General features: G+C 39.9%; 1 protein-coding gene across 1 annotated transcript; it reads right to left on the bottom strand.

Moving 5' to 3' along the window:
- Positions 1-8,940: 8,940 nt before the first annotated feature.
- On the bottom strand, positions 8,941-12,220 carry LOC109195020 (protein FAM111A-like). Its single transcript, XM_019346421.2, has 2 exons — positions 11,940-12,220; positions 8,941-10,871 (listed from the first exon to the last, which is right to left on the bottom strand). Exon 2 carries the CDS (start codon positions 10,815-10,817, stop codon positions 9,315-9,317), a length of 1,503 nt encoding a protein of 500 aa, XP_019201966.1. The 5' UTR covers positions 10,818-10,871; positions 11,940-12,220; the 3' UTR covers positions 8,941-9,314.
- Positions 12,221-18,365: the final 6,145 nt, after the last annotated feature.

The following is an 18,365-nucleotide window of genomic DNA, read 5'->3' as shown; positions in this document are numbered from 1 at the left end:
ACACTCAAGGCAAAACTCTGTTTTAAATCAGCAATTCCAGTAACTTTTTCCTTTATCTGATGGAAACATGATATGTTATGATTGCAATGTTAAAAAAGATAAAAACGCTCAGTTCTGTCAGTCTTTTGGTGACTGACAGTAGCGCAGCCTAGAATCCTTAAATCCTCCGTAATTTGCATCCTGCAAGGAGAATGACAGGGCCACCAAAAGCTTTTCCTGGTTACACCTTTGCAATGGTTGCCATGAGTTCAGGTGAAACAATTAAACTACACGTGCGTGTCTTTACTTCCCCTTACCTTTTGTAATGTAAAGCTCGAATAGGTTTAACAAGTTTTCTTTGAACTAGCTTATTAGTTCCATACCACTTTCACAGGGGACTGCATAAGTAGGAGCTAATGTTGGCTAATTTGTTTGACTTGATTTATGAAACAAGAGGACAGGTAAATCTGTTTTTATGTAAGTAATATATCTTATTTTGTGTCTTAACTTGGGGTGAGGGGCAGTACAGTTTCCATAAAAAGTGGTACCATCAAATGGACTCTAAAGAAGGGCCTGAGAGACATTTAGTTTGTGGCTTTTATTTATAAACAAAAAAGGTTTCACAAGGAATGTTAATCAGAAAGAATGCTGGAGAGGGTCTCGGTCAACTTAGGACAACCTTAAGAAGGATACCTTGTCCACATAAAGATGAGTGGGAGAGGAATGTATTGGAGGAATGCTTGAGCTTGGACTTGTGGTTGCTTGCTTGGAGTGAGAGAGGAATAGCCTGTGGAGGGAAAAACTCATCAAGTCTCAAGAGGGAGCCCAATCCATGGGAGAGTAAGCAGGCAAGGAGGTTCTGCAGGTGAGTGTTTTATTGAGTTTCCCTTTAGGGAGGCAGACCAGTTTGAAAGAGACAAGTAAGGAGGTTTGAATCTGTATCCACCCTTTAACTGCAAAGGAATAAAAGGGGAAGATAAACACAAAGAAATTAGCTGTACGAGCTCTACAAGTCAAGTCGTAGTCAGACAACCATCTGTGGTTTCATGAAAATTTGGCAAAGATGAAATGCTGGAGCTTTTGTATGGCAAGAGATGAAGTGGAAAGAAGCAGGTGTGCAGCTCAGAGAGCGGGAATCAAGAGCCCAAGCCCCCTAGGCGGGGCTTAGGAAGACTGAGTTCAAACACCATGAAATAGACAAGCTTTAGAAAATAGAGAAAACAAGACTGACTAGTGCAGGCTATGACAATTTAGTTGCTTGCAGGCACCTTTGACACCTTTGACAGTTAATGCTTAAAAGGTCTCAGGAAGTTTTACAACATCAGCCACTGGATTTGAAGTATTCGCACTTTGTTTTAAGTCATGATTTTTGGACTTTTTGACTCTTTTGCAAATTATGTTGAACTGCTAAAAGATGTTGTTCTTGCTCTATCAGACTTATTGAAACTTCCTCATTTGCAAAAAACACAAGCGACATCATGATGTCATCACTAATATAGAGATTCTTCACATATTTACAGGACAATCTAAACTTATCTCTAAAAACCTAAGTACATCATTGACATGCAGCTAACCATTGCCTGTAACCAAGCTCCTGGGTGTCAGCAAAAGAACAGCATTTCGATAAATACATGAGTTTCAGTGAAGAGATCATGTAGTTGTACGAGGAGCTGATGATGTAAGCTACAAACATATCAGGTATCCTTTGTGAATACTGTATGTATGCCTATTATGTATTCACATAATACGTAGGTTATATACATAAAAAACATAGGTACCCACCTTGTGTCTCAATTTGATTGATGACCCTAGCCTTGACCTTTTGACCCCTCCCCTCCCCCACAGGAAGTGTGTAATATGATCCATAATCGCGCCACCTGTTGCGTCACCTGTTGTGAGAAAAAAATTTAAAAAAGTTTTTAGAGGGAGGGGGGTCTGCGGAGGGAGGAGAATAAAAACAGAGAGGAGGGTGCGCACTATCCTATGCACAGACGCAAGATGGATCCTTTCATTCTGCAGCCCTGCGTTCCTCTGTACTTGGACGGGGAAGAGATCTGCTCTCCCGAGGCCGTAAGCATGGGAGGAAGCAGCGGCGAGTTGTCTTCGTCGATTATCAGCGACACCCCCGTCACCGTCTACAGTAACAGATCGGAAGCAGCCGATGCTCCGCGGAAAGAAGGGAGAAATAAGGAGGTCTTCATGTTCCGCAGCCAGATACCGGCTCCGAGGAGCTTGCGGGGAGAATGGACTCTGCCTATTGAGGGCTGTGGAAAGTGGGGCTACATCTTTGAGTATGACATATTCAAATACAGCATATTTACTATTGAAGGCCTCAATCCAGACCTTTTGACTCTACCAGAAATACTCCGGAAGTGTCTAGTCATTTTCAGACCTGTTGCATCATGTTCCATAAGCATGAGGGAAATCAGATAGGGAGGGGGGATCCTGAAGGGTGACGCGGCTGTTGAGTCAGTGCTGTATAGAGAGACAGAGCGGCAGTTAGTTTTCCACAAACTCATAGTTTGAATTCTGTTTAAACATTATGACAATTTTCTCAGTAAAGAGCTATTTCTTCAATAACGGCTTTATTTTGCTTTCTTATATGACAGGCACAATAAAATCAAAAAACTTTGAGATTATCTGACTAGTAACGGATTACATATATATATATATATATATATATATGTATTTACACATATATAGTGCCGGGTAGAGGTAAGCTACACCAGCGCTTGTAATGGGAAAAGAAAATAGTGACTTCCTATTGGCTGTAGAGAACCATTTCTTTCAATAGTATTTTACTTTCTTATATTACAGATGCAATAAAGAACCTTTAAGATTATCTGCCTAGCAACAAATTGCATTTTTATAGAGTGGGGTGGAGGTAGGCTACACCATCGCTTGTAATAAAAAGAAGAACTTTCTATCCGCTTGTAACCTACAGACCACCCACCTCGTATGTGTAAACCTTAGAGGAAAAAAAGCGCTGCGCACATATTCAGAAATTGGCCTTACTTAAACAATTAAAACACCAGGTATTTTGGTTTTGTGCAGCCACTCCTTCTCAGACCAGTGTAAAAAGTTTTTCTTCATTTTTTTGAGCTACTTTTACAATGGGTTTTCTCAATAGACGGAAACCCTATAAGAAAACGGTCTTGTTTTACGCATATCGAGGAGGAGTCAACAACCCCTCTAATCGTTATTAGTATTTCTTAATGCCTCCAGCCAAGCAAAGAATTTCATATTGGCCTCAACTCAATGTACGTGTAAAATAACCCTTAGTGAAAAAAAGCACAGCGCACATATTGAGAACTTGAATAAGTTCCGTCGGTTCATTACCTCCAAGAGATCGGGATGCTTCCTCCATCTCGTACCATAAACGTATGAGAAAAAAAAAACCCAGAGAATTTATTATTTTGGTAAGAGTGAGTGAGAGAGAGAGAGAGAGAGAGAACGAATCAAACAAACTTTTCTACAACACGATATACCACTCCGGGTCAGGAGGGGCGATACAGCACGGACCGGTCAGATGACTACGCCGGATGGAAGCATAACCGGAAGCGTGGCAGGGAGTTTCCCTTTGACCTTCATCCTGCTCCATGATCAGCCGTTAAAACTTTCCCCAATATTGCTGTAATGTAACAACAAAGTTAGTTTTTTAAGATCAGACAGATCACAAAACATTCCTTACACGCAGTCACTGAATTAGCATCTGTGGCACAAATAAGCTTCAGGGACTGACTTGTTTTTTAGAACCGACCTTTGACACTTGGATGTTGGCTTAATATTTTACACAAAGAAAAATTTGACCCTAATAATAAAAAACACGATACTGTGGTGAATACTTACCTCAACTTTGAAGGGTTTTTTCACAGCTATTTATTTAGAAAAAAGTAAACATGTCACAAGGACACAATGCACATTGCAGAGTACATGAATGGGAATTCCTCCTCTCTATACTTAGACGCCTCCCTAACAAATGCCAAGTCATCATCTCCATATTGTGTGTCCCACTTTTCAAGTTTCATTGAAGTGTATCCAAGTGCACAAGATGTAAAACAATGTATTAGTTTTTTAAGTCCCCGTCCCCGGTCTAACAAGATGCCATTCATTTAGGAGACTAATCATTTTTTGATTTTAAATTGTGCTAACGCAGTAACATTAAAAATAAAACATATTAGAACTCATTTTTTTTGTTGGACACAAGAACAACTCGAGCATCTTTTTTTTCGGGAGCCGAACTAGGGCTTACAAGTTTGTCGTGCCCCTGGGGACCAGTGCAAGGTTGTGCTGCAGATGCTGGCGTGGAGGGTCCAGACACTCCAACAGCGCAGACTTTGCTATCCGCACAGAGCGTTTCTGGTGTGTCTCATGCAAAAGAGACAACACAGCGTGTTTCTATGCTCCCGGTAAGCCTGCCCTTTATAAATATCTCTTTGATTATTCAAACAGTGTTTAAATTGTGACTCGTTTGTTATCCAAAAACATTTTATCTATGTTAAAATATACATACATATATTTCAAGTTTTTTAGCTTAAACAGACTCTTGAGCAAATCCGTAATGGCATAACCAGTGTGCAGCCTAATGTACATCTTTTAAGTGTATGTTAATCAGTACATGAAGCGTACCTCTGAAAAGAGTCCATCATTTGTGAATTTACTGATTTGTTTTTTAACATGATGAAATTATTGTAGAAAATGTCTTTAAACTATCGCTGTTCCTACTTATTGAGCTACTTCTTTACTATGTGAATAAACAATTAGAACGAGAAAGGGTTTAAAGACACGTTGAAGCAAAGGTAAAAAATTTGTAATGAAATTTATGTGACCGTTCTTCCGAAATCCGACAGAGAGTGAAAATCCAAGAGCTGCTGCAAGCCTCTGCATTAATGATCTTTCTGTTTCTCTCCTTGTGTGTGTGTGTGTGTGTGTGTGTGTGTGTGCTCACAGAGCGGAGGTCACGGCAAGAGTTCCCTGAGTTGACACGTATGAACCATAAAGTCAGTTTGGACTGAGGAGCAGTCGGTAAACTACATTCAGTGTAGACAAAATTACTTTTTTATCCAAAGCATGCACAAGAATCCAAATCTCTGTATCACAATGATTTCATTAAAGCCTTATTATTTTATGGGGACAAATCACCGTAGATCATTAATAGGGAACAAAAAAGGAGGATCACATCAGCAATGGGAGACAGAAGTCTTGACACGTGCTTATAACTTAAAACACAAAAAACAAAAACAGATACAGCTGGTAAGATTTATGGTATAAACCAGACTTTGATAGTCTGCATCTTTACAGGGGTTTTTTCTGCTTTTGTTCACTCCTAGTGTGATTAACAAACAACAACCACAGAGCCCACTAACTATTAGCCGATTTTACCCCCCTAAACAGTCAGTCAAGCATAGTCAAACTTATATTTCCTTAACTTACATCCTATGTTCTGTTTAATCCCTTTGATGGAAAATTGGTTAAACCGTTGCTCAGCTTATGTCTGAATGACGGCAGATAATTCTGATGAAACTGACCCCGTAAGCACTTTGCAGCTGAGTCGAGGGCTCGTGCACATAAGGTCAAGGAGGTGTCCGGCGTGAGTGCGGCCTGACATTCCAATTGGGACAGCTGCCAGACACATTAGTGCAACTGTGAGCAGCAGCTCCTGTATACTGAACATAAGAAAAGTAATGTGTAATGCTTCTTTTTTTAAAAGCCAAGATTCCAGGGCTCGTGCTTATATGGTTCAAAAACAGGTTAGTTTAGCGATCGTGTAACTGTGTCCTTGACCTTTTTACCGGTTTGAGGAGTTGGTTCCCTGGTCCAGATATTTGGGGATGGTTCAAATGCCGAGTCTCCAAATGCAAACAAAAGGATATTTTCCACGTTATTTCTTAAATGTGTATGAATGAGATCGGATGATGTCCGATAAAAGTAATAAAGGATAAATGTAAATCAGTTTTTTTTTTTAACTTTGCAGACTCATTTACAGTGAAAGCGATTAAAAAAAAGATCACGGCTTTAATGAGATTATGAACAAAATGCAATACATTTTGTTTTTTGCTACATTAACAACTTTTCCAACTCTGATTTCCTGCAGGACCCACACGGACATCGCTCCAGACTGAAATCCAGTTCAGACGACACACGCAACATGTTCAAGCTTACACGGAGGCCTCTCAATAAATATAAGAAGATGGTTAAAGCGAGAGATTGCTATTCTGTCTTTTACATCGGTACAAAGGGAGGACTAAATGCCAAAAAAGAGAAAAGTTTTTTAAAAAATGACGCTTTAAAACAGTTCAAGTATCTTTGTGTTTACGGGGAGAAGGGAATAACTGCGGCCGAGGTTCTGAAAAGAGACGGTCGCTTCACCGATGACCTGGGCTACTTTGAGCTGGTTAACATCGACGACGAACGTAAGACCGAGTGCACAGACATAATCGATTGTCTGGACAATAAGAAATTCCAGATATGTTTTCCACAGGGAGCAGATACGGATGTAACCATCCCAGGGCAGCAGAAACCTCCACAAGCATCAAATAATGCAAAGCGCAGCGGTGGAATGACATCGGTCTTAGATGTAGCACGACAGAACGGATTGAGTCTAAAAACGTCAATCAAAGAAACGGGCAGCAGCATTGACCGTAAGGAGGTTTACGGTCTACTTTGTCAGCAGTATCCGCGTCTGAAACGATGGATGGAGAGTAGATTCCCCAAAAATTCTTTCCAGGAAGCACTGAAGTACAGGAAGGAGTGCTTTGGAAAGAGCCGACAGTCTTTTACTGAAATTCGCAGTGTTATGTTGCTGCTCGAATTGAGCGAGTCAGTTTGTCTCATATCCGGTTCCTTCATAAAGCAAGGCACAGGCTTTGTGCTATTTGACAACTTTGTCTTGACCAACGCCCGCTTATTCGACTACTGGGTTAAATCAAACACACCTAACTGGCGTGAATTTGTAAACGTTACCGTGGTCTTTAACTTTGAAGACCAAGAGTCAGACAGGAATAACCTCAGCGCTAAGGTGTTTATTGGCGACGATAAGTTAGATTATGTCATACTTAAGCTAGAAACAGAGAAAGTGCCGCCGGGGCTCCTTAAGAGATTTGGGCCTGTACCTTCAGACGGCGAGGCCTGTGTCGTCGGACACCCGGGAGGAGGAGTGAAAAAAATGAGTCCTACGTGGGTCGTGGAGAAAGAGAGGCGAGAGCATGCTGAGAATAATGAAAATGCAGAAGACTGCGAGGAATTTTGCAGTCTTTGTGAAATGAATCAGCAAATCAAAAACGACCCGTATGAAAATATCTACGTCACCTACAACACTCTCATGTACCACGGCTCTTCCGGCTCCCCGGTTTTCGATGCCGACGGACGAGTGTTTGATTTGCACAGTGGCGGGTTTTTCTACGGGTTTCCGAACCTTAGCGAGAGTGTGATTGAGTACGCCTTTCCTCTGCTCACTATATTTGAAAACTTTGTGGCTAATCTGAAGAAAGATGGGTATGGGGAGGTGTTGGAAAGAGTTGAGGAGGAAGCAAAGGGAAATCCTCACCTAGAAAACATTATAGCCTCTGTTGTGGGGTCAAAGCAAGGCGTACCTGACGCGTTGTTGCACGAAGTTGAGAGTAAAACAGATTCTGAGGAGATGGCTGTGTAGAGACAGAATGATCGCAGTAGTTTGTTTGCCTGTTTTGTACAGATGAACTCTTATTTTACAAATTTCCACTCGTTATCATTACGACAAAGGGTATGGGGCTCTTGACAACCATTTTCACAGTTTTTGGAAAAAGCGAGGACAATTTGTGTTTCCTTTTTTTTTTATTTTATCGTAGTTTTGTTTTTAGTTTTGACAGACATTTAACATAAACTTGTTTCTTTTATGAGCCTTTAAGATTAGTTGAGTGACCGCATGAGTTTTCATTGCTCAACTAGTGTAATGAAATCAGTTTTTCTACTTTGTGTGTGTGTGACCTCACTGTAGATGCTTAAGACGTTGTATGTATTCAAGTAAAGTTTGGGATTTATTAAAGGTTGTTTGGATACAGCTTCTGTTTTGAGGCTGCGAGGTTTTTTATTTATTTCACATCCCCCCAAAACACCATTTTTAAAGATATGTTCTTGCATTGTATTTTTATTTTCTGAAGTAATATACCCAGTCTCGTTTCTTCAGACCACGCCCTCTGATTGATTGGGAATTAAAAATAATGTAATAAAAACAATTACGCACTGGTTCTTATTAGGGTTTTTTTGGATGCAGGATTAAAACGACAACTTGTGAAGCGACAAGGTCCATCCTACCTGTGTCAGAAAAGAGTCAAAGGTAGAGCAGCTTACATTCAATCATTTGTCGGTAACCTAAAGATATGTAAAAAGAGAATTTGTAAAAGTAGTCACCTGTCCCGGTTGCTTCTTGCAGGATGTGGAAGCAGCTTAATCACCTGCTTAAGAGCTCCTGGAGCAGACCAGTGTGCCGGGTTAGGGGAGAGTGGTTAGATAGTAACAGTTGAAGCATATGTTATTGATTTGTTTAAAGTACGTTTTTTGGAAATATGTATATGTTTGTTATGTGCTCTAATGTATGTTAATGTTTTCATTTTGATTAGATAACCCCCATACTCACAGCCTTCATATCATAGGTAGGTAGAGTATAAAAGGAAGCCATTTTGTTTGTAGTGTTTGTGCTGTTAATACGTGCCTTCTTTAATAAAGTGCCAGTCTCGCGTCATATTATTGGAAGGAACCCATGACCGCCGGCCAAAAACTGACAGGTTGTGATCTCGGTGAAGAGGTAGATACGCAGAGACAGCGTGAGCATTAGAGGGCGTGGTCTGAAGAAACGAGACTGGGTATATTACTTCAGAAAATAAAAATACAATGCAAGAACATATCTTTAAAAATGGTGTTTTGGGGGGATGTGAAATAAATAAAAAACCTCGCAGCCTCAAAACAGAAGCTGTATCCAAACAACCTTTAATAAATCCCAAACTTTACTTGAATACATACAACGTCTTAAGCATCTACAGTGAGGTCACACACACACAAAGTAGAAAAACTGATTTCATTACACTAGTTGAGCAATGAAAACTCATGCGGTCACTCAACTAATCTTAAAGGCTCATAAAAGAAACAAGTTTATGTTAAATGTCTGTCAAAACTAAAAACAAAACTACGATAAAATAAAAAAAAAAGGAAACACAAATTGTCCTCGCTTTTTCCAAAAACTGTGAAAATGGTTGTCAAGAGCCCCATACCCTTTGTCGTAATGATAACGAGTGGAAATTTGTAAAATAAGAGTTCATCTGTACAAAACAGGCAAACAAACTACTGCGATCATTCTGTCTCTACACAGCCATCTCCTCAGAATCTGTTTTACTCTCAACTTCTTGCAACAACGCGTCAGGTACGCCTTGCTTTGACCCCACAACAGAGGCTATAATGTTTTCTAGGTGAGGATTTCCCTTTGCTTCCTCCTCAACTCTTTCCAACACCTCCCCATACCCATCTTTCTTCAGATTAGCCACAAAGTTTTCAAATATAGTGAGCAGAGGAAAGGCGTACTCAATCACACTCTCGCTAAGGTTCGGAAACCCGTAGAAAAACCCGCCACTGTGCAAATCAAACACTCGTCCGTCGGCATCGAAAACCGGGGAGCCGGAAGAGCCGTGGTACATGAGAGTGTTGTAGGTGACGTAGATATTTTCATACGGGTCGTTTTTGATTTGCTGATTCATTTCACAAAGACTGCAAAATTCCTCGCAGTCTTCTGCATTTTCATTATTCTCAGCATGCTCTCGCCTCTCTTTCTCCACGACCCACGTAGGACTCATTTTTTTCACTCCTCCTCCCGGGTGTCCGACGACACAGGCCTCGCCGTCTGAAGGTACAGGCCCAAATCTCTTAAGGAGCCCCGGCGGCACTTTCTCTGTTTCTAGCTTAAGTATGACATAATCTAACTTATCGTCGCCGATAAACACCTTAGCGCTGAGGTTATTCCTGTCTGACTCTTGGTCTTCAAAGTTAAAGACCACGGTAACGTTTACAAATTCACGCCAGTTAGGTGTGTTTGATTTAACCCAGTAGTCGAATAAGCGGGCGTTGGTCAAGACAAAGTTGTCAAATAGCACAAAGCCTGTGCCTTGCTTTATGAAGGAACCGGATATGAGACAAACTGACTCGCTCAATTCGAGCAGCAACATAACACTGCGAATTTCAGTAAAAGACTGTCGGCTCTTTCCAAAGCACTCCTTCCTGTACTTCAGTGCTTCCTGGAAAGAATTTTTGGGGAATCTACTCTCCATCCATCGTTTCAGACGCGGATACTGCTGACAAAGTAGACCGTAAACCTCCTTACGGTCAATGCTGCTGCCCGTTTCTTTGATTGACGTTTTTAGACTCAATCCGTTCTGTCGTGCTACATCTAAGACCGATGTCATTCCACCGCTGCGCTTTGCATTATTTGATGCTTGTGGAGGTTTCTGCTGCCCTGGGATGGTTACATCCGTATCTGCTCCCTGTGGAAAACATATCTGGAATTTCTTATTGTCCAGACAATCGATTATGTCTGTGCACTCGGTCTTACGTTCGTCGTCGATGTTAACCAGCTCAAAGTAGCCCAGGTCATCGGTGAAGCGACCGTCTCTTTTCAGAACCTCGGCCGCAGTTATTCCCTTCTCCCCGTAAACACAAAGATACTTGAACTGTTTTAAAGCGTCATTTTTTAAAAAACTTTTCTCTTTTTTGGCATTTAGTCCTCCCTTTGTACCGATGTAAAAGACAGAATAGCAATCTCTCGCTTTAACCATCTTCTTATATTTATTGAAAGGCCTCCGTGTAAGCTTGAACATGTTGCGTGTGTCGTCTGAACTGGATTTCAGTCTGGAGCGATGTCCGTGTGGGTCCTGCAGGAAATCAGAGTTGGAAAAGTTGTTAATGTAGCAAAAAACAAAATGTATTGCATTTTGTTCATAATCTCATTAAAGCCGTGATCTTTTTTTTAATCGCTTTCACTGTAAATGAGTCTGCAAAGTTAAAAAAAAAAACTGATTTACATTTATCCTTTATTACTTTTATCGGACATCATCCGATCTCATTCATACACATTTAAGAAATAACGTGGAAAATATCCTTTTGTTTGCATTTGGAGACTCGGCATTTGAACCATCCCCAAATATCTGGACCAGGGAACCAACTCCTCAAACCGGTAAAAAGGTCAAGGACACAGTTACACGATCGCTAAACTAACCTGTTTTTGAACCATATAAGCACGAGCCCTGGAATCTTGGCTTTTAAAAAAAGAAGCATTACACATTACTTTTCTTATGTTCAGTATACAGGAGCTGCTGCTCACAGTTGCACTAATGTGTCTGGCAGCTGTCCCAATTGGAATGTCAGGCCGCACTCACGCCGGACACCTCCTTGACCTTATGTGCACGAGCCCTCGACTCAGCTGCAAAGTGCTTACGGGGTCAGTTTCATCAGAATTATCTGCCGTCATTCAGACATAAGTTGAGCAACGGTTTAACCAATTTTCCATCAAAGGGATTAAACAGAACATAGGATGTAAGTTAAGGAAATATAAGTTTGACTATGCTTGACTGACTGTTTAGGGGGGTAAAATCGGCTAATGGTTAGTGGGCTCTGTGGTTGTTGTTTGTTAATCACACTAGGAGTGAACAAAAGCAGAAAAAACCCCTGTAAAGATGCAGACTATCAAAGTCTGGTTTATACCATAAATCTTACCAGCTGTATCTGTTTTTGTTTTTTGTGTTTTAAGTTATAAGCACGTGTCAAGACTTCTGTCTCCCATTGCTGATGTGATCCTCCTTTTTGTTCCCTATTAATGATCTACGGTGATTTGTCCCCATAAAATAATAAGGCTTTAATGAAATCATTGTGATACAGAGATTTGGATTCTTGTGCATGCTTTGGATAAAAAAGTAATTTTGTCTACACTGAATGTAGTTTACCGACTGCTCCTCAGTCCAAACTGACTTTATGGTTCATACGTGTCAACTCAGGGAACTCTTGCCGTGACCTCCGCTCTGTGAGCACACACACACACACACACACACACACACACAAGGAGAGAAACAGAAAGATCATTAATGCAGAGGCTTGCAGCAGCTCTTGGATTTTCACTCTCTGTCGGATTTCGGAAGAACGGTCACATAAATTTCATTACAAATTTTTTACCTTTGCTTCAACGTGTCTTTAAACCCTTTCTCGTTCTAATTGTTTATTCACATAGTAAAGAAGTAGCTCAATAAGTAGGAACAGCGATAGTTTAAAGACATTTTCTACAATAATTTCATCATGTTAAAAAACAAATCAGTAAATTCACAAATGATGGACTCTTTTCAGAGGTACGCTTCATGTACTGATTAACATACACTTAAAAGATGTACATTAGGCTGCACACTGGTTATGCCATTACGGATTTGCTCAAGAGTCTGTTTAAGCTAAAAAACTTGAAATATATGTATGTATATTTTAACATAGATAAAATGTTTTTGGATAACAAACGAGTCACAATTTAAACACTGTTTGAATAATCAAAGAGATATTTATAAAGGGCAGGCTTACCGGGAGCATAGAAACACGCTGTGTTGTCTCTTTTGCATGAGACACACCAGAAACGCTCTGTGCGGATAGCAAAGTCTGCGCTGTTGGAGTGTCTGGACCCTCCACGCCAGCATCTGCAGCACAACCTTGCACTGGTCCCCAGGGGCACGACAAACTTGTAAGCCCTAGTTCGGCTCCCGAAAAAAAGATGCTCGAGTTGTTCTTGTGTCCAACAAAAAAATGAGTTCTAATATGTTTTATTTTTAATGTTACTGCGTTAGCACAATTTAAAATCAAAAAATGATTAGTCTCCTAAATGAATGGCATCTTGTTAGACCGGGGACGGGGACTTAAAAAACTAATACATTGTTTTACATCTTGTGCACTTGGATACACTTCAATGAAACTTGAAAAGTGGGACACACAATATGGAGATGATGACTTGGCATTTGTTAGGGAGGCGTCTAAGTATAGAGAGGAGGAATTCCCATTCATGTACTCTGCAATGTGCATTGTGTCCTTGTGACATGTTTACTTTTTTCTAAATAAATAGCTGTGAAAAAACCCTTCAAAGTTGAGGTAAGTATTCACCACAGTATCGTGTTTTTTATTATTAGGGTCAAATTTTTCTTTGTGTAAAAAATTAAGCCAACATCCAAGTGTCAAAGGTCGGTTCTAAAAAACAAGTCAGTCCCTGAAGCTTATTTGTGCCACAGATGCTAATTCAGTGACTGCGTGTAAGGAATGTTTTGTGATCTGTCTGATCTTAAAAAACTAACTTTGTTGTTACATTACAGCAATATTGGGGAAAGTTTTAACGGCTGATCATGGAGCAGGATGAAGGTCAAAGGGAAACTCCCTGCCACGCTTCCGGTTATGCTTCCATCCGGCGTAGTCATCTGACCGGTCCGTGCTATATCGCCCCTCCTGACCCGGAGTGGTATATCGTGTTGTAGAAAAGTTTGTTCGATTCGTTCTCTCTCTCTCTCTCTCTCTCACTCACTCTTACCAAAATAATAAATTCTCTGGGTTTTTTTTTTCTCATACGTTTATGGTACGAGATGGAGGAAGCATCCCGATCTCTTGGAGGTAATGAACCGACGGAACTTATTCAAGTTCTCAATATGTGCGCTGTGCTTTTTTTCACTAAGGGTTATTTTACACGTACATTGAGTTGAGGCCAATATGAAATTCTTTGCTTGGCTGGAGGCATTAAGAAATACTAATAACGATTAGAGGGGTTGTTGACTCCTCCTCGATATGCGTAAAACAAGACCGTTTTCTTTTAGGGTTTCCGTCTATTGAGAAAACCCATTGTAAAAGTAGCTCAAAAAAATGAAGAAAAACTTTTTACTTTGGTCTGAGAAGGAGTGGCTGCACAAAACCAAAATACCTGGTGTTTTAATTGTTTAAGTAAGGCCGATTTCTGAATATGTGCGCAGCGCTTTTTTTCCTCTAAGGTTTACACATACGAGGTGGGTGGTCTGTAGGTTACAAGCGGATAGAAAGTTCTTCTTTTTATTACAAGCGATGGTGTAGCCTACCTCCACCCCACTCTATAAAAATGCAATTTGTTGCTAGGCAGATAATCTTAAAGGTTCTTTATTGCGTCTGTAATATAAGAAAGTAAAATACTATTGAAAGAAATGGTTCTCTACAGCCAATAGGAAGTCACTATTTTCTTTTCCCATTACAAGCGCTGGTGTAGCTTACCTCTACCCGGCACTATATATGTGTAAATATATATATATATATATGTATGTATATATATATATATATATATGTATTCCGTTACTAGTCAGATAATCTCAAAGTTTTTTTATTTTATTGTGCCTGTCATATAAGAAAGCAAAATAAAGCCGTTATTGAAGAAATAGCTCTTTACTGAGAAAATTGTCATAATATTTAAACAGAATTCAAACTATGAGTTTGTGGAAAACTAACTGCCGCTCTGTCTCTCTATACAGCACTGACTCAACAGCCGCGTCACCCTTCAGGATCCCCCCTCCCTATCTGATTTCCCTCATGCTTATGGAACATGATGCAACAGGTCTGAAAATGACTAGACACTTCCGGAGTATTTCTGGTAGAGTCAAAAGGTCTGGATTGAGGCCTTCAATAGTAAATATGCTGTATTTGAATATGTCATACTCAAAGATGTAGCCCCACTTTCCACAGCCCTCAATAGGCAGAGTCCATTCTCCCCGCAAGCTCCTCGGAGCCGGTATCTGGCTGCGGAACATGAAGACCTCCTTATTTCTCCCTTCTTTCCGCGGAGCATCGGCTGCTTCCGATCTGTTACTGTAGACGGTGACGGGGGTGTCGCTGATAATCGACGAAGACCACTCGCCGCTGCTGCCTCCCATGCTTACGGCCTCGGGAGAGCAGATCTCTTCCCCGTCCAAGTACAGAGGAACGCAGGGCTGCAGAATGAAAGGATCCATCTTGCGTCTGTGCATAGGATAGTGTGCGCCCTCCTCTCTGTTTTTATTGTCCTCCCTCCGCAGACCCCCCTCCCTCTAAAAACTTTTTTTAATTTTTTTCTCACAACAGGTGACGCAACAGGTGGCGCGATTATGGATCATATTACACACTTCCTGTGGGAGAGGGCAGGGGTCAAAAGGTCAAGGCTAGGGTCATCAATCAAATTTTGACACAAGGTGCGGATGCAATTCGTCACGCTTAGGGATCAAATTACACACTTCCTGTGGGGGAGGGGAGGGGTCAAAAGGTCAAGGCTAGGGTCATCAATCAAATTGAGACACAAGGTGGGTACCTATGTTTTTTACATACATACAGAAACAGTATTTGAGGATATCTTTCTTTCTTTATAGGTAAGTTAGAATGTCAGTCGTTCTTACTGTGTTGTGTGAATGAACCATTTAATCTTTATTAACTAAGAGACCACCCTCTAGTTTTCTTAATGTCGCATGTTCTTTAGTAACCAAATGTCACTCCCCACTAGTCTGCGCAATATTGATTAACAAAACAAAGGTCAGTTTTAATTAAATCTTTAGAGTATTAAGGTATGCAGGGTAAATAATATTCTGTTAACTCACATTGAAATAAAATTCATTATTTTAATCTTTTTATTGAGCTATTCACCATAAATTCATGAAATGTCATGTTTTTGTATGTTAATTGTTTCAAGCTTTATTCTGGTGCAATTGTTTTGGAAAAAAAATCAATTTTTTCCCCTCCTGACTGCGGTCGCTGTGCACTGTTGAAGAGCCACGAGTGCCTACACTTGAAGTGACGTTGATGACGTCTTGCTGACTACTCCAAGTTTCTTTATGTTCACATGGAGAACCCCCACCTCCCACCCTGGCCTCAGATTAACATGAAAAATGAAAACAAAACAGGTTGAGCTGTTCACTCTGCTAATCGATATAATCAATATAATGAGTGAGTGGTGGGGAAACGGCTCTTACTGAAAAGTAACCTTTTATTTGAGCTTTTAATGATTCTCAGTCCTGTGCTTGGATTCTATCAAGTGATTGAAGTTAGTAAAGGTCTACATGCTGCTACATAGATGGAAATAGCAAATGTGGCACATCCCTGCCACTGCTAGTTGTCATCTAGTCTGAACAGTACATATTTAAAATGTAAAAATACTTTAGGTCTTGTTTTAGGTTTAATACATGATGGTGCCCATATTTAACTCTAAATCTCCAAAACCAGCATAACTTAATTCAACCTCGATTACCTTTATAGCAAATAATTTATTAATTTGTAATACAAGTATTTTTTTCTTGTGTGGAAAAAATAATATTACTTCAGTAAACAAGAAAAATAACCTGGACAACAAGCTGGATTATGATGTCTTTGGAAATAAAATTCAAAATGTGCATCACAAGTTCTAGAATTGGTTTTAACATTAGCACTGTAATGCATATGCAATTAATAACCAAAATGAAAATGTGAAATTGGTTTTAATGTAAAAGAAGGCACCAGTATGTAGACTTGTAGTCAAGACCGCCTAATCCGAGACCAAGACAAGACCAAGACCAGAGGGTTTCGAGACCAAGACAAGACCAAGTCGACACGAGACCAAGACCGAGACAAAAAAAGTCTTTAAACTGCAGCCAGATGCTGCTTCGTTTACGGGTGTCAGGCATATTTATGTGTTTTTGCTTTCGCACAGCCCTCCTCACCGCTGTCTACTGTCTCACTCACTTACTGAGAGGACAGACGGATGCTCCACTTGACTGTTGTGTCTCTCACCCTCTCTGTTTTTCACATAATGATATTATCCTATATCCTCACATGTGATTGGCCACAATATGGAGGGATTGGAGCATAGCTGAGCCACTGTGTGAGAGCTGAGCAGCAAAAGGAAATTAAGTGAGGGTAGAAATGACTGTAAGATTAATAGGCTCTGTTTTGAGTTTTTTTCAAAAAAGAATGACTTCATATAGGAAAAAAATAAATATCACATATGCAGGACACCTTAAACTAGTTTTTAATTAAGCAGCAAGGCAGAACAAAGTCCGGGCTGTATCAAGACACAGGGACTAAACCCCAATTCAACCAGACCCAGAACTGATCCAGAATTTAAACAGGACTACAACAGTTCAAAATCAGGACTACTTAGGACTTAACCAAGACAGAACCAGAATCAAAACTACATGATACTAGCACTAAAAATCATCATAGACCTGCACTACACTCTCTCTCCCTCTCTGTTCCTCTTTCTCCCTCTTTGTGCTGACAATCAAGCCAAACACCAACATCATCAAATATACAGTGGAAACCAGATATTTACATACTCTTCAGATAAAAACACAAACACTTTTTTAATTGTAACATCAAATCAGACTAAATGTTTATTTTTTTTTAGATTGATAAATATAAAAAACATATTTGTTAACTTTTGTATTTTGTATTCAAAACTGAGCCACACTTATAGAGCTCCACGATTCTTTTCCTGGTGTTTTGGTTGATATCTCTTGATTTTTCCCATGTCAAAGAAACAGGCTCTGTGTTTTGCCTTATATGCATCCACAGGTGTGTCACCACTTTACTCACATGGACTCTACTAACCTATCAGAAGCTTCTTCAGCTCAGAATGGAATCGTCTGGAGTTTTCTTATTAATTAACAATAAACTTAGTGTATATGTACTCCTAAATTTGATGAAAGTGATTAAAATAGACAGCTCCCTCTTTTTATTCTGACATTTAACTAATTGAAAAGATATTTCAACATTTATTTATCTAAAACAAAACAAGTTTACTCTAAATTGATGTTTAACAGTAAAAAAAAAGTTTATGTTTTCTCCCTAAAGTGTATGTAAATATCTGGTTTCAGCTGTGAATATACTGCTGTGTATTGAAATTCCTCTTGTTTTGCATAGATATACTGAACAACATACAAAGCATAATATATAAAATAACATCTACCTGAGTTTTTTCTTTAAAAGAAGCTCCTTATGTCCATTGTTGTGTACATCAGTACACAATTGAAACCGATTTAGAGAGTCTGTTTAGCCGTGGAGGGTAACAACTGAAAATATGAAAGCTAAGCTAAGACTTTCTAAAAAATCAGCATTGTCGTTCGGCTTTTTATTTATCCATTTGTTGATTCACTCGAAAAGCAACTAACGCAACCAAGTGATCAGTTTGATATCAATCTTTTGTGATACACCATCATATTTACATTATTTGTACAGTACGAATGATTTGTTTTGGTACCTGGTCAAACTTAAGCTCTCCTCTGTCTGCAGCAAACTCGCAGGCAGCAGCTTCTCCCCCTTCGCTCACATGGGTGCTGTGCTCAGTCGCCTAGTGCCTGAGCTCGGATCATACCAAACTTAGGGGGAAATTACAACGG

The sequence above is a fragment of the Oreochromis niloticus genome, linkage group LG2, assembly GCF_001858045.2.
Source record: "Oreochromis niloticus isolate F11D_XX linkage group LG2, O_niloticus_UMD_NMBU, whole genome shotgun sequence".
In the NCBI taxonomy this organism is placed as follows: Eukaryota; Metazoa; Chordata; class Actinopteri; order Cichliformes; family Cichlidae; genus Oreochromis; species Oreochromis niloticus.
Note: the sequence above shows the minus strand (reverse complement) of the source record. Positions and strands in the feature narration are given on the sequence as shown.

Excerpts from the sequence above, each read along its gene's own strand:
- LOC109195020 (XM_019346421.2), bottom strand. The coding sequence starts at position 10,817 with ATGTTCAAGCTTACACGGAGGCCTTTCAATAAATATAAGAAGATGGTT.